The sequence below is a fragment of the Fringilla coelebs genome (genome assembly GCF_963513975.1).
Source record: "Fringilla coelebs genome assembly, chromosome: 14".
NCBI classification, from domain to species: domain Eukaryota; kingdom Metazoa; phylum Chordata; class Aves; order Passeriformes; family Fringillidae; genus Fringilla; species Fringilla coelebs.
Genome location: NC_140040.1, coordinates 6,924,729 through 6,950,201, shown reverse-complemented (window position 1 = coordinate 6,950,201; position 25,473 = coordinate 6,924,729). Strand labels below are relative to the sequence as shown.

The following is a 25,473-nucleotide window of genomic DNA, read 5'->3' as shown; positions in this document are numbered from 1 at the left end:
GGCCGGCGGGAGCGGGACACGCAGCCGTCCCCGCGGGCAGCGCCCGGCCGGACACCGCGGCAAGACACGGGCGGCGGGCGGAGGGCGCCGGGCGAGCCCCGCGGAGGTGCGAGAAAGGGGGGGAGCGGTGGCGGGGCGGGAGGGGAGCGGGCCCGGCGGGGCGGGGGAGGGGGGGGGGAAGGAAGGGACGTGCGGGACGGGAAGGGAAGGGAGGGGGCGGTAATGGGGCGGTTAATCAGCGGTGGCGCGGTGGAGGAGACAAAGGAAAGAAAATGGAGTCGGGGCCGGCGGGTGGCGGCGGCCGGGGAGGGAAGGAGGGCGGGCGGCCCGGGCGGTGCCGCAGCCCAGCGCCGCGCTGTGGGGAATGGCGGCGGTGGCGGCGGCGGCGGCGCGGGGACGGTAGAGGGAGACAAAGCCCCCCTTGCTGCCCCGGCGGCGGCCGCTGCGGGGCCCCAGCCGCGCCGGAGCCCCATCGTGACACCTAGAGGCCGGAGAACGCGACTGCAAACCCCCCGCCGCCGCCGCTTACCTGCGCCCCGCGCCCCGCCGAGCTCCCTCCGGCCGCCGGGCCCCGCCGCCGCCCCGCGCCGCCCGCGGGCCCCGCGGAGGAGCCGCCGCGCCCCGCACGCCCCGCCGCGGCCGCCGCCGCTTTAAGCGCCCCGGCACCAGCCCCGCGGTTTAATCGCTCCACAGTCGCTTTCGGACACAAAATGGCGGCGGGCGGGGCACAGTGCGCACGCGCCACCCAGCGCGGCTCTGCCGCGGCCGCCGGCCCGAGCGGGGGGGAAAGGGGGGGCGGGGGGGGCCGGCGCGCGCGGGGAAGCGGCCGCGCGGGGCAGGCTGGGAACGGCGGGCGGGGCGGGGCGGGGCGAGAGCGGGGGGGAGCGAGGGCGCGAGTCGCGCGCCAACTTCAAACGCGCGGGGCCCGCGGCGTCACCCGGCGCGCGCCTGTGCGTGCGTGCGTCACGGCATCACGTGCCGCCGAGGGGCGGGCGGCGGGGGGGGCCGGAGGCAGCGCCCCTCCCTCCCTTCTGGGCAGCGCGCGGGGCGGCGTGAGGGGAGCGCTGGGCAGCTCCGCTGTTAGTGCTGCCCCGAGATCCGGACAACGGCGGGCTGTCCCAGCTCTGCACGCCGCTGCTCAGCGGGAACTCCCCTCTTCACCTCAGCCAAAACTGACCCACTCACCTCAGCCAAAACTGACCCCCTCACCTCTGCCAAAACTGACCCCTTCACCTCTGCCAAAACTGACCCCCTCACCTCTGCCAAAACTGACCCCCTCACCTCTGCCAAAACTGACCCCCTCACCTCTGCCAAAACTTCCAAAGCAGGCAGCTACGCCTCAGCTCCGTGGGAAGGAGCTCCTCAGGAGAATAAGGCCGCAGAGGAAGTCCATGCTCTGTGCTGAGGAGGAATTTGGCCTGGTTGAAAGACCCAAACTTCCCTTAAGCTGGAAGAAACCCTGACACTGAAGAGTCAGTACAATCATGAATTAATCAGCAGGAAGGTCATAGGACAGTTTTGTAAATACCAACAATTGTCTGGAATTAGGGTCTAGAGGGAAAGCCATGCAAGGAGTGGCTGAGGGCACCTGGCTTGTTCTGCCTGGAATAAAGGATACTGAGGGCAGAGTTCTCTGTGGGCTTCAGCTCCCTCAGGAGGGGCAGCTCAGATGTCTGCTCCCTGCGACTAGTGACAGAACCTGAGGGAACAGCGTGGAACTGTGTCAGGGGGAGTGAGGCTAGGTATTAGAAAGAGGTTCTTCACCCAGAGGGTGGCCAGGTACTGGAACAGACTCCCCAGGGATGTAGTCGCACTACCAGGCCTGAAAGAGTTTGAGAAGCGTTTGGACAACGTAAGGCATGTGGTGTGATTCTAGGGGATGTCCTGTTCAGGACCAAGATTTGGACGTGATGGTCCTTGTGAATCCCTTCCAACTCAGGAGATCCTAGGATTCCACAGTTCTGTGATTTAAGATGGTGTTTGACTGGTGTTTTTAAGGACCTTCGGCTTGCCAAGCTCATAATCAAGTAGGACACATGAGCTCCAGTCAGCTTCAGCACAGCGGGAATGGTAGATGTTCTGCCAGGTGTTTAGTAGGGAGCTTCTGGGAAAGTCAGCAAGGTTGATTTCCATTGGAAGTTAGACACCATGGTGTTTTTTGTCCACAGCTTATCCCCAAAAGGTGAAAAGAGCCACGGCACCCTTGGTGAGATGCATGAATTTATGTGAGGATACTCAGGGGCTTGCCTGTCTTTTATTTGCTGCAGTTTCCTGACTTGCTGAATCTTCTGGGTTTAACATATTTTCTCATCTCCAGCAGTGTCATAGCAGCCCCAGAGCTGATTGACAGGCAAGCTGAGGAGAGGAGAATTCCATGAGCTCATGCTGCATCCTCTTGGTATTTTCTTACCATAAATCCATGTGAAATGGAGCAAGAGTAATGGGTTAAAATATTAATAGGTCAAAAATCAGACGCATTGGAAGGAAGCTGCATTATTTTTTTCCTCTTACACCATCAGTCGCTGGAGGACAATAAGGCCAGGAATTCAGAGAGAAATCTGTAAAGAAACCCCAACACAAACCTGTGGTGGGAGTTTTAAGGCTGTTAAGAGTTGAAATCCATGTTAAAAATCTTTCCTCCAATTTATGCCTCGTGAGATATCACTGGAGTTCGGGGTAAAAGCTGTTCAACAGCCCAGGCATTACCGCAACCTGCTTAACAAGTGACAAAGCCATCAGAAAAACATTAGCATACATTAGCATGTGTAAACTGTGCCCTTAAATCCTGGTATGAATAATGGTGATGACTTGCTGAGCTGTGCTGTGGAGAGGAGGGTCCCTCTGCCAGGGGTGTTGGGCTGAGAGTGAGATCAGGCCCTGACCCGGCTTTACGGGTTTCTCCTGCCTAAGCCTAAGCTCTCTCAAGTCCTTGCAAAGCAGCAGAGCGCCGTGGGCTGTGTTCTGAGTACCAGGACTCCTTAGGAGGTTGTTGACAACCCAGAACAAGTTTTCTTCTCAGGATCATGACAGCAAGATAAGTCAATTAGCTTGTTTCAGTGGGCCATTGGCAGCTTACCGAGGGGCCAGAGGGGATGAGCTGTGTGGGTGCAGCCTTGGCTGAAGGAGAAATAAATTATCTACAAAGCAATGGTAAAAAGTGGCCATTAATTATGAGAGGTGATGGTGTATCCCACAATCATGAGCTCCTGGGTCTTCATTGCATGAGAAATTTGAATCATGAAAATAATATCCTGAATTTAAAGGAACCTCACAAGGAATTTTGAGTCCAATGTTGGACAATCAAAGCTTTGCTAAAATAAAAAAAAATCCCTACATCCATGGCCTTCTGTTTAGCCACTGGATGAGTTGGTGTAGAAGGAAATTAAGTTAGCACAGCACGAAGAATCTGCTCAGAACATTTCTGTAGTGTGAATTTTTAAAAAATCATGTACATTCTAAGCTGTCAAGCCATCAATTCTCACGCTGCAATTTTTGGGAGAATGGCATATCTTTCGTCTGTAGCCGTGAATCCTGCTTTAAGCTCAAAATTTAGCTCAGGCACGAATCAAAATGGAGAGAAGCAGTGGCCGTGTGTAAAACTGTCTCTTACCCTGCTTTAACTACTCACCCAGGGCAGGGTGTAAATGGCTGCTAATCATCCCTCTGCCTTTTGTTTGAACCATTCCATGTCAAATGGTCGCATCTCTCTAGTAGGAATGTCGCTGATTAGGAAGCAGAAATTTTTTGTCCTGGCAAGCACCTATTCGTGGACTTCTCCTGCCAGAGGTGTTCCGGGCCATCCACGAGCGAGTGCTAGGGGTCTGCCCTACTGATCCTGGGTTTCCTCACTTGGAGGCGCTTTTGAGCTGATTTGCAGGGAATTCAAATCCCCAGCTTCAGTCCTAACTGTGACTGCTCCTGAGTATCCGTCTCTGAGCCTGTCCAAATGAGACGCCCAGAGGCAGATCCTCCTAGAAAAGTTGCCTGAGCGAGGCCTTTCCGAGAGACACCTTGCCCATGAGCAGAATGGAAAGAACTGAAGCCAAGGAACTCCCGACCACCTTGCTGAGGCCCTGGGTAGGTTCACCCTCCTCATTCCAGCTCTGCGGTTCCATCACCTTCACAATCCCTCAGGAGTCACCATTCGAAGTCAGCTCTAAGGAAGGCAGTAGTCGAGCTTGAGAGCATAAAATTAAGTTTTGAAGGCTGCCTAGAGCACCATTTGGTCTTTCTGTGAAACAAGGCCCCAGCTGTTGCGCCAGGAGTGGTCCTTGGAGAACAAGCCCATACAGATGTGCCTGACAGCCCTGCAAGGAACACGTCAGTGCTCACGAGGAGGCTGTTGCTTTGCTGTGGTTCAGCTCAGGCTGCTTAGCTGTTCCAATCATCTCTAAGTGCCCCAGTGAGTGCCTTGGAAACATGATTTCCCACAAGCCTAGGAAAAGGTGGGAGGTCCAATTTTAAGGTTGCTCAGACCCGAGAGTCATAAACTGTAACCTCCAAAAATGACTTCGCATCAAGATTTAAGTGATTTCTAACACAAGGGCTGCTTGGAGCTTATAGTGCCACAAAGTGGCAGTGTCTCCTTGGGGTCATCCTGGCTGGTGGCTGCTGTTGGTGTCAAACCCAGGCAGCTGCACCAGCCCGGATGCTGTGCAAGAGGAGGGAACATTGTGCTGATGGTCTTTAGGGGCTTCTCAGGACACTTTCCCAAGACTGACAGGTAAAAAGCAATACTGCAGAGTGCTCCAGAATCTGTATGCACCCTTCCAATTAAAAGGAAAAAAAAAACAAAACCAGCAGTTTGCAGGGAAAAGGAACATCTTCCCCAAGCCACAGCACATGGATAATGTAACTGTGACACAGACACTCTCCCACGGGCTGCAGCTCCTGCAAGAAAAGCAAGTAGCTGCTGAGCACAAGCACGTCCGTACGGGAGGGGGATGTTTTAAGTGCTGACACAGATTTGGCTGACAAACACGGTGCTGGCACACTGTCTCCTTTGAAATAACAAATGCTGCCACAAAACGTGCTCTACACTGCTGTGTCTGTCCCTAGTGCTGTGAAAGTGGCTCCCAGGGAGTTCACCCATGAAGCTGAGAGGTCCAAAAATCAAAACCTTTTGTGTGAAGTTCGGTCCTGTGGAAATGGCAGTCCTGCAATTCCAGGTGACCTGGTGGTGTCCATAGGGTAGAGGTCTTTGGCAATGCCAGCACAGATCCATTCACAGCAAGGGGCTCATCAACAGATTCTTAAGTTAATCTGTTTGAGTTTTTTTCCCACATGTTCTTACAGCCACATAAATAATGGGATTATTCCTTGCAATTCCAGGAGCAGAATCATTTTGTCCTGGCCTGCAGCTCCCTGCCTCCCCTGACAGAAGTCTGCTTTCCTTCTCTGATCTCTTCAGTCAAGGTGTAGCTTATCTTGGAAAGTGGAATTGTGCTGCTGGGAGGGGACAAGGTTTTGGCAGGGCAAGGAGAACACCCAGGTAGGTGAGTGAATTAAATTAATGGCTTTGGCCACTGGGGCACTGGGCTGGTTTTTTTTCAGCAGTTATTACAAGGGGAAGAGAAACCAAACCAAACCAAATGTGTAAGAGGGCTGGGCCACTTTCCACCTCTCAGGTGCTCTCTGCAGTTGCATGTGCCAGCTGGGACCTACATCCCTCATCTCTTGCTGCTCAAGCTGACAATATGTTGCAGTGCTTTGGGAAAAGCACTGTGCTTCCCTTCTGGACCTCACCCAGCCCACAAAGCAGGTGGAAGAAGGCTAAGGGATGAGTGATGCAGCAGTATCCCCTGGTTAGCCCTGTCTGCAATCCCATCTGCAGATAAAACTGCATCCAGAAGTGATCATGCTGAGGGGGTGTCCCAGATGGGACCACATGCACCACAACATGCTACATTCTGCCTGAGCCAGCCCCAAAAAGCTCTGCTACAGTGAGGAAGGAGGAAGTGAAAGCTGCAACCGCTTGGGATGTACTTAAAAACCCTGGGAAGCACCAATGGATGGGCCTTGCTTGGCCTGGGAACTGTAAATCCCCTGCTCCGCTGGTGATGGCAGTGCCCCTGCTCTGGCAGGACTGAGGGGATGTCCCTGTCTCTGCTGCTTTTGGGGGCATCTTTGCTGCACTGAACTACTCCCCTCCCAGGACCATACAGGCCATTAAGATGATTAAGGGATTGGAGCAGCTGTCCTGAGAGCTGGAAAAATGAAGGCTTGGGAGGGGGTTCTTGTTCCTGCCTGGTTGGGAAATAAAGAATTACAGAATAGTAAGGTTGGAAGGAGCCACTATGGGTAATCTGGTCCAACCTCTCTGCTCAAGGGGTCATCCTAGAGGGCATTGGACAGAATTGTGTCCAGATGGTTTTTTAATACCTCCAGTGAGGGAGACTCCACACCCTCTCTGGGCAACCTGTTCCTTTGTGTGGTCACCCACACTGTGAAGTTGTTCTTCCTCATTTTCACGTGGAACTTCCTGTGCATTAGTTTCTGCCCATTGCCTCTTGTCCTCTTGCTGGGCATCACTGAGCAGAGCTTGATCCATCCTCTGGCACCCTCCCTGCAGATACAGACAGACATTGATGAGGTCCCCTCTCAGTTGTAACTTCTCCAGGCTGAACAGCTCCAGTTCCCTCAGTCTTTCCTTGTAAGAGAGATGTTCCAATTCCTTAATCATCTTTGTATCCCTCTGTTGAATCTGCTCCAAGAACTCCATGTTTCTCTTGTACTGAGGAGCCCAGAACTGGACACAGCATTCCAGATATGGCCTCAGATATGGAGGGGCAGGATCTTGCCCTACTGCCAGTGCTCTTCCTAATGCATCCCAGGATACCAGTGGCCTTCTTGGTCCCTAGGACACGCTGCTGGCTAAGGGAAAGCTTCTTGTCCACCGAGACTCCCTGGTCCTTCTCTGCAGAGCTGCTTCCCAGCAGGTTGGCTCCCATCAGGTACTTGTGCATGGAGTTATTCTTCCCCAGGTGCACCATCGTGGTGGGTGTTCAGGGATTTAAACCAGCAGAAGGTGATAGGCAGGGTTTGAGAAGAGGAAGGCAAATGATACAAGCTTAAAAATATCACCAGTGAAACCACAGAGACACATCACAGAGACAGGGGGAGCAGTTCTTGAGGTCCCCAGCCCCACAGTGACACCATGCAGAGTATAGGAGCAAGGGCCCCAGCATCCCTGCTTCATGATGCATGCAGAAAAATCCAGGATTCCCCCTTTCTGCCCAGCCCAATCGGGAGGTGGCACAGGACCCAGCACTCTGCCATGCACTTTGTAGCCTGATACCACCTCCTCCTTGGTGGGGCAGAAGGCTCCGTGTCACCAGCCACATGCTGCCAAGGCCATTGAACTCAGGAAATTTAATAAAAGCAGTGAGAACCAGTTGTGTTGTGTGTCAGGGAGGTGGCCCCCACCATGATGCTGCACCATGCTCTCACGGCCACCAAGAGGGCAAAGTTCCTGGGAGAGCCAGAGGAAGCAGTGCTGTTTTCCCAGCAAGCTTGTTGGTGCTGAGGAGCTGCACAGGAGTGGCACAAAAACCTCCAAAAACCTCCAGAATCAGGGAATGTGGTGAGGGACAAGCAGCAAGGGGGGACACAGAGAACAGCCTCCCTCCCAGCCCAGTGACGTGTCCCTCACACAGTGAGGTGGGGACAGCGGATATCCTGGGACAAGGCACAGCCAGTTAGGCAGAGCAGCTCACAGGGTGGTTTAGCATTCCCTGTCACACCCATCCGGTGTGGGAACATTTGGGAACATGGCCTGGCCACCACAGCTGCTGCAATCTGCTTCCAGTGCTAGACATGGGTCCTTACTGGTCCAAACTGGAAGTCAGGGCCTAGATAACCAACAACACATGGAGATGGGGAACGTGTGGATTTACACTCACAGACAGACAGACACATACACACACACATGGCTGTTTCCATTCCCAGGGCAGCCCTGGTTTTGGTGGCCCTCATCCTGTATGGCCACCTCCTTCAACCTTGGGTGATCCATCCCATGCTCAGCAGCCAAATTTTGGCAACATTGGCTGAGTTGAAGGGCCAGAAGTCACAATCATTTCCCGTGACATCCCCTGTCACCCTCCAGGCAGCTAAGCTGACACCCAACTTGCCGTGCCCCAGGGCACTGGGGCCAAAGAAACACCCTTACAGCGACACCAACACTCTTTAAAGGTTTTTATTTCTGCTTTAAAATCAAAATTAGTCATTCTCTGTAATTACATTATATATAGATTTATAGAGACAATATAGAAAAGAATTTTTTGCTTTTGTTTTTCTGCAAAAATCTGTAAATAAAAATAAAATAAAACAAAACAAACAAAAAAAAAGGTGGCAGCTTCTGTCCATCCGTCTGTCCAACCCTCTATCGCTCCTCCTGCCCCTGCCCTCCACAGCACTTTCCAACAGGCCAGGAAAGGCTCTGGGCTGAGGCCACATCTCACTACACTCCCTACAGCCACAAGCCAGGAAGGGACAGGAGCACGTGGAGCTGGAAAGAAGAAACGCCAGCAGAATATATTAATATCTTATATTTCATTTTATTTAAGTCCTGGGGACTCCAGGTGGCAGAGGGCAGCAGTCCCCATGGCCCTGGCAGCTCCTGAAAAGAAACAGCAAGGTTTCCAAAGTGCAGGTCCTTCCGGGACAGGGCGCATGCCCTCGAGCAAGAGGAAGGCAAGAGGAGGCAGAGAAATCCGGTACCTCTCCTGCCACCCTAGTCCTGGCAGCTGTAGTGGACGAGGGGGACAGGAAGGGTGGACTCCCTGGGTACTTTAAATAGCGATCAGAGGGTGGGATGTGCAGCGAGACCCCTGCCCAGTGGTGTGGAGGTGGCACCCCTGGGGCCGGTGGCCGGGGACAGGGAAGCGGTGCTCCGTAAGGCAGTGTGCAGCCATGGCGAGCTGCCGGCGGGCGGGGTAATACTGTGGTGTGCTGCCGGGAGCGGAGCTGCCGGGTCCCCAGTCCGTGCAAGCCCGGGTGGCCCAGCAGTGCCTTTGCCCTCAGGGATGGCAGGCGGGTGTGCGTGGGTCTCAGAAAGCTGTACTGGCCATGCTAGCTGGTGCAAAGATCCGTGGGAGGCTATCCAGGGTCTCCTCCAGTCGCCGGTGAGCTGATTTACCGTCTTCCCCTGCAAGTACGTGCCACGGTCAGTGATACGAACTGCAGAACTTCTGTCCCCTGCTAATCCCTGTCCACTTACCCTGGCCTTTCCAGGGAAACATGCCTAATACCTGGTAGAGCTGAGCCTGCGTGCTATGGCCACAGCATGGAAACCTCTCGTTCTCTATAGCACACCCCTGGACAGGTCCCAGCTGAGATCTGGATCAAAAAGTCCCCAGAGCTCCCCACTGAGAGGTTGCAAATCCCATTCTCCGCTGCCCATGTGGGACAGGGTTAACCCGTGTTTCAGCTGCAGGAGTGTTGGCTTGTGGAGAACCTCACTTGGGGCCAAGGTACCAGTGCTCACTGTGCCAGCTCCAGCTCCAGTGGCTCCAACAGCTGTGCACATCTGCATGCACTGGCATGGGGGTCAAAAGGGCTCCCTCGGAACCCCCAGGCACACACAAGGATGCACACATCCATGCTACAGGCTCACTCTGAGCTCTGCCTGCAAATCTGCCCGCAGCGGCCATCCCCAGCAAGAGATGGTGACATGGACAATCTGCTGGGACATAGGACACAGGCATCTACATGTGTCGGGGTGCCAGTGGGATGTGCACTATCAACAACCAAGACACACAGACTCCAAAACGTGACACAGCTGACAGGCTCTAAGACAGAGACATTCGTGAGCAAAGCAGCCGGAGCAGGGACAAGGGGTACGAGGACAGCTCACGTGTCCCAACCTGTGCAGCAGTTGCCACGATCTGGAGGCCTAGAAACACACTCAGATGGTTCTCTCAGGGCCATCTAGCAAATAATAAATAACAACCAGGCTTAGTGCTGTGGCTACAGGATGCCTGGCCCTCACTGCCAGCTTGTTCTTGCCTGGCAGAGCTCAGGGCATGATGAACCAGAGTGCGTGGGGTAGTCATGGAGCCCCATCTCCCGTGGGCACAGCTGGCACCAGGAGATGCCACTTGGGATGCTGTGGGTGGGGAGCAAGCAGAGAAGCATCAGGACACTCACCGCACAGCATCAGGCTCTGCTTGGCTGCCTCCCGCACAGGCTCTTTGTCAGTTTGGCACAGGTAAACCAGCTGCTCGATGCTCTCTTTGGCCTGCAGGAGAAGGGACAAGGAAATGAGTTTTGGCTGTCAAGTCTGGAGCAGGAACACAGCCAGATGGGGAGGGTAGCAGAGGGCACTGCAGCCCCATGGTGCAGAAAAGCCCCTCATCCTCTTTCTTTTCCTCCTCATTGTGTTTCCTCTTCCCCTGGAACATGCAGCCCTGCTGCCTCCTCCCCACATCCCTCACCTTCAAGCAGCCCAGCGCCGCACACCCTGCCACACGTGTCTGCACTTCCTCATCCTCCAGCTGCTCCAGGAAACACACGAGGGCCTGGGGGAGATGGGGGAGTCAGTGCCACCATCTGTAGCAGAGCAGGGGCAGCACCCCAGGGGCTGTGGCACCAGCCCACGTCATCCCTGGCTTGCCCAGCACGTACCCGTTGGCGGAAGCGGGGGTTTTCTGCCAGGCTGCGGAGCTGGGCTGACACGGCGCTCACCACCTTGCTGTTGCCCTCCACGAGGAGCACGCTCAGCGCCTTTAGTCCCTCCTTCTTCAGGCGGCCCTCGGGCATGCGCTTCAGGGCACGCAGCACCACGTCCTGGTCGTCCGAGTTGAGGTTCTGTGCCAGCAGTGCTGCAGGAAGCCATCCAAGGTGTGGGGACTCACATAGCACTGCCCCCACACCCCTGCCACCCATCCCCGGGCACCTTGGATCCATGCTGGGCAGAGTGGGGCCCACACAAGGTGCCAGTGCATGGAATTGCTCCCCAAGACACTGGGGGACCTACAGCAAGGATATCAAAAGGCAGCAGGGGACTGGGCTGCACTCTAGATCAGACTGACTTGCCCACCCCAAGGATGGCTGAGCCTCTTGGTGATGCCCCAGAATGGTCATGGCACTGCTAGAGGGTGATCAATCACTATGGTGATACTCTGGCACCCCATCCCAGGACTTAAGGAGGGTGGGAGGACACCCACCTTCTTCTGCCAGCTCCATCATGTAGGTGTCAAGCACCAGGGCACCAAGCGACTCAAAGTGGCTCCAGTACTGGAAGATGGTGATCTGCTCGCTCTGGGCACTGCCGGGCCGCCGGGGCAGCCGCCGATTCAGCACGTCCTCCACCAGTTTCACACACACTGTGGGAAAGAATCAGGATCACAATGTGCAGCAGCCATGGTCACTCCTCTGTGGAGCTCCTGGCACCCATATCCTCCCACTCATGGTCACTGAGTGAGGCTGGCAACTCCCCGAACACCCCTGGGCACCCACTCACCAATATCAGCCAAACCAGGGTGCTGCTCACTGATGGGAGCTGCATACTGGGCATTGAGCACCTGCAGGAACCGCTCCACAGGGCAGGTGTAGACATTGGGCACTTCCACACAGAGGTCCCAAAGGGGCAGCACGCCCTCCTTCCGTGTTGAGAACTGCACCACTGTGGGGACAGGCACTGTCAGACCTCCCTGAGGCCATGGCACCAGGCAGGTGACTCCTGCCCTCTGTCTGGCATGGTCCGTCACTGCCCAGCCATGCCCACGAGGGGACACAGGCATCACACAGCCTCCAGGATGGCACAGAGGGTCCTCTCAAGCTGTGTTTCTTTACCATCAGCGGCTGAGCTGGCTGCTCCTGCGCGCTCCTCCGTCAGCTGGCACACGATCTCCAGCACCTGGGACTCCCGCAGCAGCCTGTCCAGGGCATACATCTCCTGGCACCGCAGGGGACCGAAGGTGCCCAGCTTCTGCAAGGCACAGCCAAACCAGGGACTTTAGGGACAGAGCTCACTGCCCACATCACAGCCTCCAGGCTGCAGCAAGTCCCCCTTCAAGGGGATACATACAACCCACCCCAGAGTGTCCCCTGCTGCCATATCCCACCCTGGTCCTCACCAGCAGCAGGCGGTTGCAGTTGTTGAGGTGAAGCACCAGAGCCTTATCCAGGAACTCATTGCCGGTGCTCATGGGGTCAGTGCTGGCCTCAGAACCACTGCACATTCCGGTGTCATCTGCCCCCATCTCGCCAGCGCTGGGGGCTCTGGTGCTGCGCAGGGGTCTGCCAGCCCTCCTGCAAGCCACGGAGAGATCGAGGCAGTAGATCAGCACAGGACACCCGGACCTGGCCCTTCCCCACCCACAGGGCAGAGGACAAGTCCCAGGGGCACAAGGACTGCCTTCAGCCCACCCCTCATGGAGAGCTGCAGGGTGACATTATGCCACCAGAAGGACATTATGCTGGTTCTTGACCTAGACCTTCCCTAAGCTGTGAGGAACAGATCTAAATATTCTTGGGCAGCCTTGAACATCCCCTATTCCCACTGCCCCAAAGCCATCTCCTGCCCTGTGCCCCATGCCATGAGCCCCACTGTGCACCTCTCATCTTGGAGAGGCTCCTCCTCAGAGCCTTCTGAGTCCTCCATGTCGGAGGTGTTGAGGAAGCTGAAGCTCTCCAGCGCATGCTCCACTGTCAGGCTGATGCTGGAGGCCCGGCTGAGGAAGACGCCTTGCTTCTGCTGTGGAGGAAGTCATGGTGGAGATGGATCCTGGCTCACCAGCCAAGACAGCCCTGCCACCCACATTACCAGCCTATGCCATCATGGATGGCCCCATCCCCATCACCCAGGGGCACTGCCAGCAGGGATGTTATTGTCTCCATTGCCTCTGAGCCCTGCCATCATGGCTGGCCCTGTCCCCATCATCCCAGGCACTGCCAGCCAGGATGACCCTGTTCACCCTCACCCCATGACACCCCTGGGAGCCCCTCACCAGCAGCATCTCCTCCAGACGTTTGAGCTCCCGTTCGAGGGGCTGCAGCTCCGGGAACTGTCCCCGATAGTCATCCAGAGCTGAGCCCAGAAGGCTAATTGCCTCCTCCAGACCTGAATCCACCATCTTCCCCCGTGGCACCTCAGGGGTGCTGGTGGGCAGCGGTGGGGTTGGGATGGGCATCCCTTCTGCAGAGGCTTGTGCCAGTGCTGTGAGGATCCCAGTGCCATAGTCACTCTGTGCTGGCGCCTGGCTCTCCACTGGCTCTGCACTGGCAGCCTCCTCCTCACAGGAGGTGGCCCATGCCACGGAGGCACGAGGCTTGGCCTCAGTGGCTCTGTCCTGCCCTGCCACAGCAGCTGCCCCCACAGCACCAGGCAGAGGGTGTGCATCTTGCTTGCCCATCCCTGTGTCCTCCGTGCTGGGCGCAGGCTCCCAAGGGCTCTCCACATTCTTGACCTCCATTGTGGCATCCACACTGGCTTCGCTGATGTGGCTCAGAGTCCGGGAGTAGGGCACATGCCCGTTGGCCACTGTCTCCTTCTTACGGCTGCTTGGCTCCTCTGGCTGGCTCGCAGCAGAGGGAACACTGCTGCCACTGGCCCCAAGCATGGTGTCAGCCTCCTCTGGTTGCTGGGAGAAGGAGATCTCGATGGCAGGGGCGGAGGCCTGCACCTCAGGCTGCACGATGGGCTTGTGTGTGGCATGGCGGGCACTGCTGGACAGCTGGGGGCTGGAGGAGTCATCTGAGGACTCAGAGGAGATGGACCAGGCTGTGCCGTTCTCCAGCTCCTCTTGGCGCCGCAGCATATTCTGGAGAGGGGGAGAATGGTGTGTCAGCTGAGACCCTGCTCCTGCTGCCCCATATCCTCCAGCTGTCTGCGTGTCAAGCAGGGGCAGAATCGATCTGAGCTGGATGGCACTGCCATGGCTCTGCTGACACAGCAGGATGGCCAGCAAACACCTGGCAACTTCCAGCTCTGGATCCCACCCAATGCCAGCAGGCAATCCAGCTCCCCATGAACAACCCCATATGTCCTGGAGCCTTGGGGTGCCGGCAGTCCCTCAGCACAGTGGGATGCAACACATGGAGCCAAAGACACCAACCACCGTGGTTGCAAGGACAGCAACAGCTCCAGCACTAGCTGGTGAGGACAGAACTGGCCACCACCAATTTTGTGGTTCACCATCACTGAACCAATGCCAAGCCAATTCCACGTTAGTCACACCAGCACCATGACAGCATCACACCAGTGCCACACCAGCACTGTCGTCACACCATTACCATTTCACCAGCACCATCACCAGTACCGCACCAATGCCACCAGCACAGGGACACAGAGAAGCTGTCTACTCACTAGAGCCCAACTCTTGCATGGGGGTGAACCCAGGCTCCCCTAGCTCAGGGACCAGCTCTGCAGGACCAGCCAGACCCAGCTGGCAGAATCAGGCCTTTGGGCATCAGCGAGGGATAGTGAGTAGGAGACAAGGACCGGCTACAGCTACAGCGGGATGGCCACAGCGCTGGGCTAAGCTACTGGCCTGCTCCAGCCCCGCACTTACGCGGCCCTGCTGCGGCCATCTCCCGAGCTCGGCCGAGGAGACATCGCCGCAGGAGCAGCTCTGAGACAGCTTCTCGAAGAGTGTCTCCCGAAAGATGTCCAGCAAGGACCAACCACGCTTGTCAGCTGCCCGCTCCGGGCTCTTGGGCAGAGAGAAGAGGAGCTGTGAACGTGGGAGGGAGGAGCAGGTGCCGGTACTGGGGAGTCCTGATGGGATGGCTGGAGATGAAGGAGCTGCCTACCCATCCCTGAGCTGTGCCACCCTCTCAGACGTTGCCTAGGCACATCCCTGTGTGGACCCCTCCACTGGCCATGTCTCCTGAGCAGCCCTGCCTGGTGCCCACTTACATAGAATGCCTGTTCCCGCAGCGATGGCGTGTCAGGCGGACTCTGGTTGTAGGTGGAGAACCTCTTGTTCACTGTGGAAGCCTTGTTGACAGTGCTGGCTGCTGAGGGCTGGTCGTCCTTGTCGAAGGGGCTGGGGAGGACAGCAGGGAGGTGAGGGGTATGGACCAGCCCGGGGAGTCTCAAGACACCAGGACCCCCTCCAGACCAGTTCTGGTTTTCTATAATTACAGCCCTGTTTTGGGATGGGAGACAGCCTGGGGCAGGTCATCTCTTGCTGGGCATCCCTGCACTTCCATCTGCCACCAGCAATGCCTGCTGAGGTACTCACTTCCAGGTCACCTCCAGGCTGAGTTTGAGGGTGCCCAGGTCGTTGATATCCACAGCCACTACCTGGGGCAGAGCTGCAAAGAGGTCCTTGGTCTCACAGGACACATTGCCCACCACAACGTGGTTGGCCAGGCTCTTTAGCTCCGTCACCTGGAGAAGGAGGAGAGGAAGGAGAGGAGGAGATGAAACCATGGGCCAGTGAGGGTGATGTTTAGGTGAGGTGTTGGAAGTAAACCCTGGGAAGTGGTGGAATCACCATCCCCGAAAATGTTAAAAAAACATGTGGATGTGGCACTTGGGGACACAGTTTAATGATGGGATTGGCAGTTTTAGGTTAACAGTTGGACTTGATGATCACAGAGGTCTTTTCTGACCTAAATGACTCTATGATGCAGGGGAATAGCTGGCCCATCCCATCCCTGTCCTTTTTATGCACTATACCTTGATGGAGAGGAACTCAGTGACGAGGGGCAAGAAAACCATTTCCTCGCTGTCCCACACCTGCTTGCTGTTCACCTCGATGCGCCCTCGCAGCTTCCACCGCTGCCGTCCATACTTCATGAAGATCTGGGGATGCAGAGGTATGGGTATGGGGGAGACATGATCCCAAGGTGATGGGTGCTCTCTGTATGTCCTTAGGCATGGCCATGGACTCATGCCACCCACCACCACCACCCTGCAACACGCCCTCCACGCCAGCACCCACCTACACCCCTCAGACACCCCAAGGACAACAGGGCAGAGGAAGAGCAGAACCCAACCCATATGGTCCCACCAACCTCATACTGGTCACCAGCACAAAGCCGGGCAAAGCCTGCCAATCCTGCAAGAGAAGGCAGAGGGGCGTCAGCAGGCAGCAGGCAGGCAGGCAGGCAGTGGGACAAGGATGGAGCAGGACATGGTACCTTTCATCCGGATGTGGAACTCGCCCAGCTGGCTCTCCAGCTCATTCTCCAACAGACACATGTTCTGGGAACAGACAGATGAATGGACAGGACCTATGAGCAGCCACCCATGGACTCAGCACCCTGCCAGCCCAGCCAGCCAGCTGCCTCACCTCTGTGTACTCCTTGTATCCCTTGCTGGCCTCGGCCAGGCTCTCGCGTGCCTCCCGGCTGCCCGGCGAGCCTGTGCTGTAAGCCTTGACCATGTTGTGGGCTCCATCACGGAGCCGCCGCTGGATGCAGTAAGCCTCATACAGCTCATCTATCTGCAAGGACAGGCTCGAGCTGCAGTGAGGGGCAGGGCTGGGGACAGCGTGGCCACCCCAGCACTGCCTCAGCTCTCACCTTGCTTGCATGAAACTCCAGGCGACGCAGGAAGCGCTCAATTGACTTCACTTGCTGAAAAGCAGAGGAGATGGTGTGAGTGGCAGCACAGCCCCTCCCTGGAGGAGCCACAGGTCAGGATGTGGCCTCTGCGTCCCCTGCACTGAGGCTGGGGTCCTGCCTGGGAGCTGCAGGGTGGCAGCCAGTGGGAAGCATCCACGTGCTGCAGCCTCCTCTAGACTCCCATGCACCAGAAGGTCCTCCAGGAGCCAAGCCAGGCTCCAGGGTGCTTTTTTCCCAGCCTGTGAGCTAACCCATGCCCTGCACTCACTAACAACAGCTTCTGTTTGCCTGAAAGGGGTTACAAGATCATCTCTGCTTCATCCCCTGCCCACCTGGGCCACCCTGCCTGCAGAGCCCCAGACCCTCTCCTTTCCAGGGGACAAGGCAGCAGGGCACTGCTAGCAGAGCGGGGCTGGCAGTAGCACACCCCAGGCAGAAGGAAGGGGAATACAAAGGGAATGAGACACTGATCCCGCTTACCTTATCCAGATCGTAGAGAAAGCCCTGGAGGAAAGATCAGAGGGATAAGATGTAGCACAAAGCCAGCTCTGCCCACCCAAAGAAGACCCAGCACATGGCATCCACCACCCACAGCACGGCAGTGGGACATGCAGCACCCAGCCAGGGCTGGAGAGTGCATGACAGAGGGATGGGAGCCCCAACACCAAAACCTGGGCTGGCCCCTACAACCGCACAGAAATAGGCTCTGTTGGAGGACACAGATGGACCACGAGTTGTCCCAGCTGTGCCCACAAGCCCAGCCGTTTACCCAAAGCACCATTCCCCATAAGGCTCTTCCCAATTGGCACTCACCAGGCGTGAATTCCTCTTGGACTCACGGATCTGTGTGCTGAGCTTCTCCAGTTCCAGCTGGTGCACCTCCAGGTAGGCTCTGGGGGCAACCACACCATGGGAGTCAGGTTGGGCTGCCGTGTCCAGGGCTCCTGCTCCCCACAGCCCACACCAACCCAGCACACACGGCAACACATCCCCACTCCCTGTTCCAGCACGCAGGTGTGGGAACCCATATATGCCTCTACATGGGATGTGGGACCCCACACAATCTGGGACACCAAGGCAATGTGCCCAAGAGACCTGGTATGTATGGGAGCAGAGAGCTGCCAACCCCAGCCATGTCACAAGCTGTCCCCATGCCCCTCAGGAGCTCTCAGCCTCCACCCACCCTGCACTTACGTCAGGCCCTTCTTGAGAGCTTCGTACACCTCGTCCAGGCGGTTGGGCTGAGGCACCTTGGGTGGTGGGGACTTGTGGGACATTGAGAACATCCTACTGACCCTGGAGCCAGTCTTGCGGGAGACAGTGGGGGTGAAAGGTGAGAGATTCCTGGGGAGAGAGGCTGGGATCAGCACACAGCACCAGGGTCCTTCTGGGTGCTCCAGCCAGCCAGGCACCCGTCTCTAGAAAAGAGCGATCTCTAGCATGGAGGCCAGGTCCACTGGGCCAGGTCCACCAGGTCCCTGATGCCAGCTGGGAGGACAAGGCAAAGGAAGATGGCACCACCCGGAATCAAACTGAATTCCTGGAGGGTCCATGGGGACATCTGCAGCCCTGGTTGCCCTCTAAAGGGGGCATGCTTGATCCATCCCAGCACCCAGGTTGCCAGGGGCATAGAGGTGCTCCCTCTGGAAGGGTGAAATATGCCACGCTGTGCTTCCAGGGTAAGGCAAGGATCCCAATCCAGCAGGGGAGCATCCTGGGGACCGGCAGCCCTGTCGCCTCATCACCCAGCACAGGGACATGGGGCAGGGACATGCTCACTGATTCTGTGCCTCTCCACATGTCACCAAACCTGCTGGATGGAGCTGCCTCCCCCAGCCGACCCGCGGGATGCCGACCCAGCACTGGGACCTGAACACCACCCTTCCTGCCTTGTGCAATGGAGTCACTCCCCAGCCCAGCAACGCCTCACTCAGACCGGGCTCTTCCCTTCCTCCTTCCCAAGCATCGTTGTGCCACCAGTGCTCAGGAGACACTGTGGGCTCCTCATTTCCCAGCCTCAGGCTGTACCTCCCATCCTGTGCTGCTCTTCACAGAAGTGACCCAAAAGACTTCCCCGAATCATGGGTGGGGAAATTAATGTCTTGGCCTCTTCCCAAGAGATGGGTAAGCACGTAATTTCCACCATTCCTTCTCCTTCCCATCCTCCAAGGTCCCTGGAGGCATCTCCCACAAGCATCTCCCCAGCAACCACTTGGTTACAAGCATCTAAAAGTCCTCCCTCTTCTCTGTCTCTAAGGGGCCTGCTCTGGTACCCACAAATCACCAGCAATGTGCTGGTGACCTGGAAAGTGTCACTTGGCCCAGAGGCTGGACAGGACTTGGGGACAGAGTTGAGCAGGGCGGGAGGCCAGAGCACAGGAAGGCTCTGCCTGCTACCCAAGAACTACCTGCAACATGGTAGCCAGGAGCTAGGGATGGTGCAGAGAGGGTTGGTGGGGAAGTGCAGCACATGTGGATGCTCAGCAGAGAGGAGGAGGAAGGTTATGGAGGGACCATAATATCAACAGTGGAGGGAGAGGATGGAGCAGGGAACAGCTGCTCCTCACACTGCAACTGGCGGGCAGCTGGTAAAACCTTTCAAACAATAGGTTTGAGGTGACCCTGAGAAAACCCTGATTCACACCAGCACTCAACCCCGCAGGATGTCAAGGCCATCAAGACACTTCAAAGCCGCCCCAGCTCTACTGCACCCATTAAATATTATGAGATGGTTACAGGCAAGGTCTTCAGAGCTCGTTGAAGAATGAGGTGAGCTACACCTGCCCTCTCTCTCACGCTCTCGTGGCAGCAGCCACAGGGCTGCAGGGTCCTCACCCCAGCTGGAGCACGGCATGGCGGAAGGTTGGGATGATGGCCTCTGTCTCCTACATGGCCTCAGTGTTCCCTGCAGCTCCCTGTGCAACAGCCCCTGGCTACCAAAAAGATCCCTGAGGGAGATGCTGGGACAGCTGGATGGAAAAGAGCCTCAGGATGCACAGCAGGTCCCACCACAAGGCCCCAGCCTGTCCCCATTCCCCGTGGCAGGCAGCATGAGCAGCCATCTCCTACCTGAAGGGCCGGTCGGCCGATGAGTTCACTCCGGCGAAGGACTGGCTCCTATTGATCTTGGTGACGAGGACTCGGCGCTGCGGGCGCACAGACAGTGACATCGTTGAGTGTGACCTGGAGGGCCGCCCTGGGGACAATGACACATCAGGGTCACCAGCAGCAGGGTGAGGACACACATGCAGGCAGGACTGCCGCCAGCACTGAGAATAGCGCCCACGGACCATGGGTTGGGAGACTTCCCACTCTCTCAGTCTAAGAACACTCCTGGTGGCACTGGGACACAGATCCCATGCTGTCCCCAGAGATACTGCCCTGGGTGAAGTGGGGCTCTGGGCACTGTGAGCTCTCAGTGGGCACACCCAGACAGACACATCTCAGGTTGGCCCTATAGGAGTTACAGAAAGGGGCTGATGCCCAGTGCTTACCATGACCTTTCCCAGATACATCCACAGCAAACTCTCCACAGTGCCCAAGTCCAGACACCTCCTGCTGAACCCCACCTTCTCCTATGTCCGTTGTCACCCGTGCCACCCTGCTGCAGGGGCAGGAAAGGCACAGGGCTGGACTCAGCTGCCCAGCCCTTCGCTGTCTCCTCACTTGCTTCCGCTCACTCCAGCAACCAGGAGGGAAACCCAAGGACAACAAAGCACTTTGGAAAGTTCCCAGCTTTGCCAGGAGCTCTGCATGGGGGAAGAAAAGGCCAAGCCATTCCCTTCCAGACCCTGGAAAGTCTGTGCAGGCCACACATGTCCAGCCCCAAGGCTGGTGCACCCTGTCCTCTGCTTGTGGCAGTGACAGTGTCAGGAACCTTGAAACCACTGCCATGAGCTGCCTGTCCCCATCACAGCTGGTGCAGTTGATGCCAGCCAGGGATAGAGTAGTTTTCTGAGTCTCAGGGCCTGCACCTGGCTGCCAGTCTGCATCACAGGAACCATCCCTGTAGACCTGGCCAGGGCTGGGGCTTGGGGAGGGCAGCCCAAAGGACATGGCAAGAGCAGGGGAGAACAGGGCTCCTGGCCATGCGACCCCCAGCAGTGGCAGCTGTGCACAGGAAGGAGCCCAGCCCACAGGGCAGCCACGGAGGAGCAGGATGCAGAATGCTCCACTTCATTCTGGCCACCACTGATGGCAGGTCAATCCCTCTTTCCCAGCCAGCCCTGAGCAGAGCTGTGGCAGCTGCTGGGGATGAACCCACATGGTGCCCAGCAGTCACACATCACCAAGGACAGCCAGGCAGGACCCCAGGGATGCACAGCTTCCCTGCTGACAGACTGAGCCAGAGCCACCTCTCTCCATCCTAAGGGGCTCACTTTGCCTTTCCTCCAGTCTCCAGCATGGCCGACAGCGAGCAGCGCAGGGACACGGCACTGCTGGGGCTTCCACTCCCACCCCATCCCATCCCCCCTCCTTCCTCATGCTCAGGAGCCCAGCTCAGCCTGGTCCCACATGGCTCACACCCACTCAGCCACCAGCAGGCATCCCCCCAGCACCGTGCCCTTCACCACCCTGCACGTTAGGCTGGGGCCAGGGATTTGCAACACCCAGGATGTGCCAGAGCCATCTGCAGTCAAAGCTAACCACCACCACCACTCACCTCTATCCCAGTGGAGCCAGGAGGCAGCAGGTCCATCTGGTTCCCCCTTGGGACTCGTGTCCCAGCCCACACCACGGAGCCACTCGGTGGGTCCCACAGACACAGCGTTATCTGGGTGCCAGTCCCTCCATTTTCCAGGACAACACTGTCCCAATTAAGCTCATTATGAAGAGCTGTAATCCCTGGCAGCCCAGCTGACCTGCAGGCCTGGGCAGATTACCCTCTGCAGGGCTCTTTAATCTGCTCCCCACTGAGCAAGAAGGGCCTGTGGCACCCGTGGCTCAGCCACAGGGAGAGCACCCACCACCCACAGGACAAGGCTCTCATGCATGGGGCAGGTCACAGTTCAGGGTGAGGACAGTCCTGCCAACCCATCCTTCTCCAGCCCACATTGCCACTTTGGAGCACAGAGGGACCTCTAAGGAGGGTTTCCCAGGCAAGAGCCCACACTGGGGAAGGAAGCTGAGGTAGTCAGAGAGAAAGATGCTGAGAGCATCAAGGGAAGGAGGATGCAGGAGGGGAGGGGGAGAAGGATGCTGGGTGTGCTGGAGGGGACTGATGCCCCAGCACAAGTCAGAGCCATCTGCAGCCACCTGCCCAGGCACCTCAGAGGCTCCAGCAGACACTTGTGCCATGCTGGGTCCTGCTCCAAAGCACAAGAGGCTCCCACACTGTCACAGGGAGCAGCGCCTGCTGACAGGACCACATCCCTGCAGTCCAGCCCTGGACCCGGCTCTCCCCCAAACATTCACCATGATGCACCATGGCACCCTGCATCCCCAGACCTGGCACCCTACAACCAAGATCCTGTGCCAGGACCCCAAGCCCCCTCGGGGGAGGGGGATACCATACCCCTGCTCTGCAGGAGTGATACTCCAGGAGCCCCAAGGATGCTCCAGCCCAGCACTGGCAGCTAGCCGGGTGCCGAAGGGCAGCACTCCCTGCATGAGGCAGGGCAGGCAGGATGTGGGGTCTCTGTTCCTGGCACTCTTGGGCTTGGCTCACAGAGGAGGAAAAATCCCCAGCATAGTGCATTCCTGACATTACCGAGATAAGAGGTACCTGGTACCAGCAGCACAGCCAGCCCCTGCAGGGAGCAGAGCCTGGGGCATGCTTGGAAGGGACCACTGGGCACCATATCTTGCCCAGGCTGGTGAGCCCCGTGCCAGGCTTCCCAGGAGGCTGGCACCATCAGAACACCAGCACACTCATGTCCCTGCCATGGGCTAAAGCCCCAAGCACATCCTTTCTCTCTCCTAAGCAGAAAAGGTCCTGCCCCAAAGGTTCTGTCCCAGCAAGCCCCACCGCCCCCTGCCCTTCGTTAGGGCTCAGTGCTAACAAACATGCCTCCCGACCAAGCTTTTCACCTTTTCCGTGCCACAGACTGCCTCCAGATCTCCCAGCGTAGGTAATGCAATCCTGGGAGTATGTCCCTCTGTCCGTCCTTGGCCAGCACTGCCCGTGGGCAGCAGCCAGAAGGGCAGCGAGCAGCTGAAAAGGCAGCACAGCATGGGGTGCTGGAGCCCACCCCGGGGCTCTCCAGCCCGGCTGCCGGCTCCTCTCTCGACGCCTGGTGCTCTGGAGATGATTGGGATCCCAAGAATGCTGGTCTGAGCAGCGGAGGGGGCAGTCCGACCGGCTGGGTTGGTCCCAGCTGGTTTCTGTTTCCGACACTCAGACACCAGCCTCAGGTCGCTCTGGCGGGTTTATCAACACTGCCCTGGTCGGAGTCACCCAAAACTGGCTCCCCCTGAGTCCCCAGCCCTGCAGCCCTGGGAACTGAGGGTGCTCTGACCAGCACTTCCAGGGATGTCACTCACTGAAGGCCACCAATGCCCAGGGTGGCAAACCCAGCAGACTCCAGCACCCCTCACCTCGGGGAAGATACCCAGGACCAGGGAGCAGCACGTAGGGCACCCAAGGGGGGTGGGCTGTGGTCCCTGCACTGATGGCACCGCGGCGATCCCCGGGACACAGGAGGGCACATTGTCCCTCAGTGGGGGAGGCCACGATGGCCCCAAGACCATCCAGCCTGCCCGTGGGCAAGTGGGGGGTCCTGCCACCCCCGCCCAGCACCTCTGGGTGAAACCTGGACGCACGGCGGGGATGACCTCGGGAGCCTGTGAACTCAGCCCGCTGGCTCGGCTCCCCCGGGAGCAGCCACTGCATCCGTGTTTGCACAGCTGCGGCCCCGCTGCCCCAACCCAGGCACGTACCCCGGCCCCCGCCGGCCCCTTCCGGCCCCGGGACGGCCCTTGGCTGGCTCCCAGCGTGGGCTGGAGCAGCTCTTCCCTCCCATCACGCCTCATCCCCTCTCAGCGCAGAGGATGGGAGCATCCGGGGACCGAAGCCATCACGCCTTGGTCACAAGGAGCCTGAGAGCCGCCTCTTCCCTGACCTCTCCACGCTCTGCCTCTCTTCCAGGAAGGCAGGACACCCCCGGTTCCTGGTTCCTTCTCGTGCTGGGCAAGGAGAGGGACTGGGGGCTTTTGGGAGTCAAATGAGTCAGTGAATGGCATCCCAGCTCCCGTGACTCACCCAGAGAGAAAGTCTCAGCCATAAGGTCACAGCCTCACAGCCCCCATGGGAACAGGGAATGGCGATTTGGTTGTTTGGGTGGTGGCTGCTCTTAGCAGTTTGGGTTGGTTGGGTGCTGGGTGCTGGGTGCTCTCAGCCCCATGGCAGTAGAGACATGGCGCTGATATTCGCCCCTGCGGCCAGGGAAAGCTGCTGGCTCCTTGGGCCAAGTGGGAGGGCAGCAGGAAAGGGAAGGAGCTGCAAATGGGAAGAATTGGAGGAAGTGCTTATTTACCCCGCGGAGTATCCCTGCGGAAGGGCAGGGCACGGCACAGGCGGACACTCACAGCCAGTTCCTCGGGGGGCGTCACAGCCCCCGACCCTGCCACTCATCCCACAGGTTGCCTGTCTCCAGCCAGAAGGAGATGCAAACCCAAACTGTTACGCAGGGAAGTGGCCACCACTGGGGCAGGGGGTTTCCCAAAGGCTGGCAAAGCTCAAGCCCAATGTGTTCTCTAGGATGGCTCCTGGGAACCAGCCCAGGACTACTGTGGTACTGGTGAAGTGAGTCCCCCACCACCAAAGGCACAAACCAAGCACCCAGCCAGGATCCCCATGGACGCTGCTCATCTCCATACCCTGTGAGACGGGGCTGCATCCTGGCCATGGGCACCAGAATCTGCTCCTGAGTGGGCTGTGATCCCTCTCAGAAGTGCTGGAACCTCTGGAAGGATATTCCTGGGAGTGGCATAACCTTGTGGAGGTCCCACATGCCACCTTCCCCCTGACATCCTTATCTCCAGACTGCTCTTCTGGGTACCAGCAGCTGCCTCCACAAATCCTGCCCAGACAACTTGGTCCAAGTGCACAAAAGCAACCCCAAGGCCCTCTGTTCTGCCCAGGTCCCCTGGGGCCACCATGCCAGGGATGCTTGACATGGAGATGGGCTCTGTCCTCAACAGACATGGGGGCAGGAGCAGGGAAAAAACAGTTTGCCGAGGGAAACTGTGCTGCCAGGGCATCGGGTGCTGCCCTGGCATCAGGGGTGCATCACCCCGGAGAAGCTGGCAGCTGTGGCCCCTCTCCTGCCTTCAGACACAGCGGATCTCAGTGGAGGCAACAGCAAGATCAGGCAGCCAGGGGGTCCTATCCTGCACGAGCGCCGTGTCCTGACACCCCGTCAGCGCAACCCTCGGTGACAACCGCGTCCCTTGCAGGTGGCGGGTGCATATGTCCTTGGGGTCCCTCTTAAGGAGAGCTTTCCCCTCAAGAAAACTCCTCACCCCAAAATACCCCGCCGGAGCCCAGCCACGTCACCCCGGGAGCCTCGAACAGCTGGGGGTCCCCAAATGTTTGCCGTTCACTGGGGAGCCCTGGTGCTGCCGGTGCTCGGTACCTTTCGGTTTGCCACTCATGGCGTGCTGCGGCAGCACATCCCCCTCGGGCTGGGCTCAGCGTCCCGGGTGGTTGTTGCTCTCTCATGCCGTCTGTCCGCCCGAGTGCGGGGGCCGTGGCCGGAGGGCCCCCCCGGGCAGCAGTCTCCTCCCCCGCTTCCCCTGCCCGCGGGCTGACATCACTGCCCAGCGCCGCAGCCCCGGCGTGACTCAAGGGGACGGAGGATGGGAGGACACGGCAGGATGCCTGACCCTCCTAGAGGGAAGGGGCCCCACCAGCACCGGCTACACCCGGAGCACAGCACACTTTGGTCCCTATGATTCCCTCCCCACCGCTCCCCTAGGGAAACTGAGGCACGGGTGGAAGGGAGGGGAACAAGC

At 58.0% G+C, this 25,473-nt stretch overlaps 2 protein-coding genes across 12 annotated transcripts in view; both read right to left on the bottom strand.

Moving 5' to 3' along the window:
* The window catches only part of CTCF (CCCTC-binding factor), a 34,966-nt gene extending 34,333 nt beyond the window's left edge, over nucleotides 1-633 (bottom strand). For 2 of the 6 annotated variants that reach the window (XM_084215369.1, XM_084215372.1), the window contains exon 1: nucleotides 530-633. The gene's annotated coding sequence lies outside the window, so the exon portion shown is untranslated. The remainder of the gene's footprint in view (nucleotides 1-529) is intronic. The other 4 variants (XM_084215370.1, XM_084215375.1, XM_084215373.1 and 1 more) reach the window with 3 other exon arrangements.
* A 7,545-nt stretch (nucleotides 634-8,178) lies between these two features.
* Nucleotides 8,179-25,473, bottom strand: part of RIPOR1 (RHO family interacting cell polarization regulator 1) — a 31,395-nt gene continuing 14,100 nt past the window's right edge. For 3 of the 6 annotated variants that reach the window (XM_084215367.1, XM_084215363.1, XM_084215366.1), the window contains 21 exons: nucleotides 19,588-19,714; nucleotides 17,713-17,862; nucleotides 17,332-17,410; nucleotides 16,999-17,022; nucleotides 16,477-16,530; nucleotides 16,245-16,397; nucleotides 16,093-16,156; nucleotides 15,967-16,010; nucleotides 15,629-15,754; nucleotides 15,189-15,337; nucleotides 14,861-14,990; nucleotides 12,951-13,763; nucleotides 12,558-12,697; nucleotides 12,078-12,252; nucleotides 11,794-11,929; nucleotides 11,462-11,623; nucleotides 11,166-11,324; nucleotides 10,624-10,820; nucleotides 10,434-10,517; nucleotides 10,147-10,237; nucleotides 8,179-9,145 (listed from right to left, as the gene is read on the bottom strand). In XM_084215367.1, the coding sequence (XP_084071493.1) occupies nucleotides 9,048-9,145; nucleotides 10,147-10,237; nucleotides 10,434-10,517; nucleotides 10,624-10,820; nucleotides 11,166-11,324; nucleotides 11,462-11,623; nucleotides 11,794-11,929; nucleotides 12,078-12,252; nucleotides 12,558-12,697; nucleotides 12,951-13,763; nucleotides 14,861-14,990; nucleotides 15,189-15,337; nucleotides 15,629-15,754; nucleotides 15,967-16,010; nucleotides 16,093-16,156; nucleotides 16,245-16,397; nucleotides 16,477-16,530; nucleotides 16,999-17,022; nucleotides 17,332-17,410; nucleotides 17,713-17,862; nucleotides 19,588-19,688 (3,129 nt within the window). In that variant the 5' untranslated portion in view covers nucleotides 19,689-19,714 and the 3' untranslated portion in view covers nucleotides 8,179-9,047. Of the gene's footprint in view, nucleotides 9,146-9,863; nucleotides 9,928-10,146; nucleotides 10,238-10,433; nucleotides 10,518-10,623; nucleotides 10,821-11,165; nucleotides 11,325-11,461; nucleotides 11,624-11,793; nucleotides 11,930-12,077; nucleotides 12,253-12,557; nucleotides 12,698-12,950; nucleotides 13,764-14,860; nucleotides 14,991-15,188; nucleotides 15,338-15,628; nucleotides 15,755-15,966; nucleotides 16,011-16,092; nucleotides 16,157-16,244; nucleotides 16,398-16,476; nucleotides 16,531-16,998; nucleotides 17,023-17,331; nucleotides 17,411-17,712; nucleotides 17,863-19,587; nucleotides 19,715-22,548; nucleotides 22,571-25,094; nucleotides 25,220-25,473 lie in introns of those variants that run through there. The other 3 variants (XM_084215365.1, XM_084215364.1, XM_084215368.1) reach the window with 3 other exon arrangements.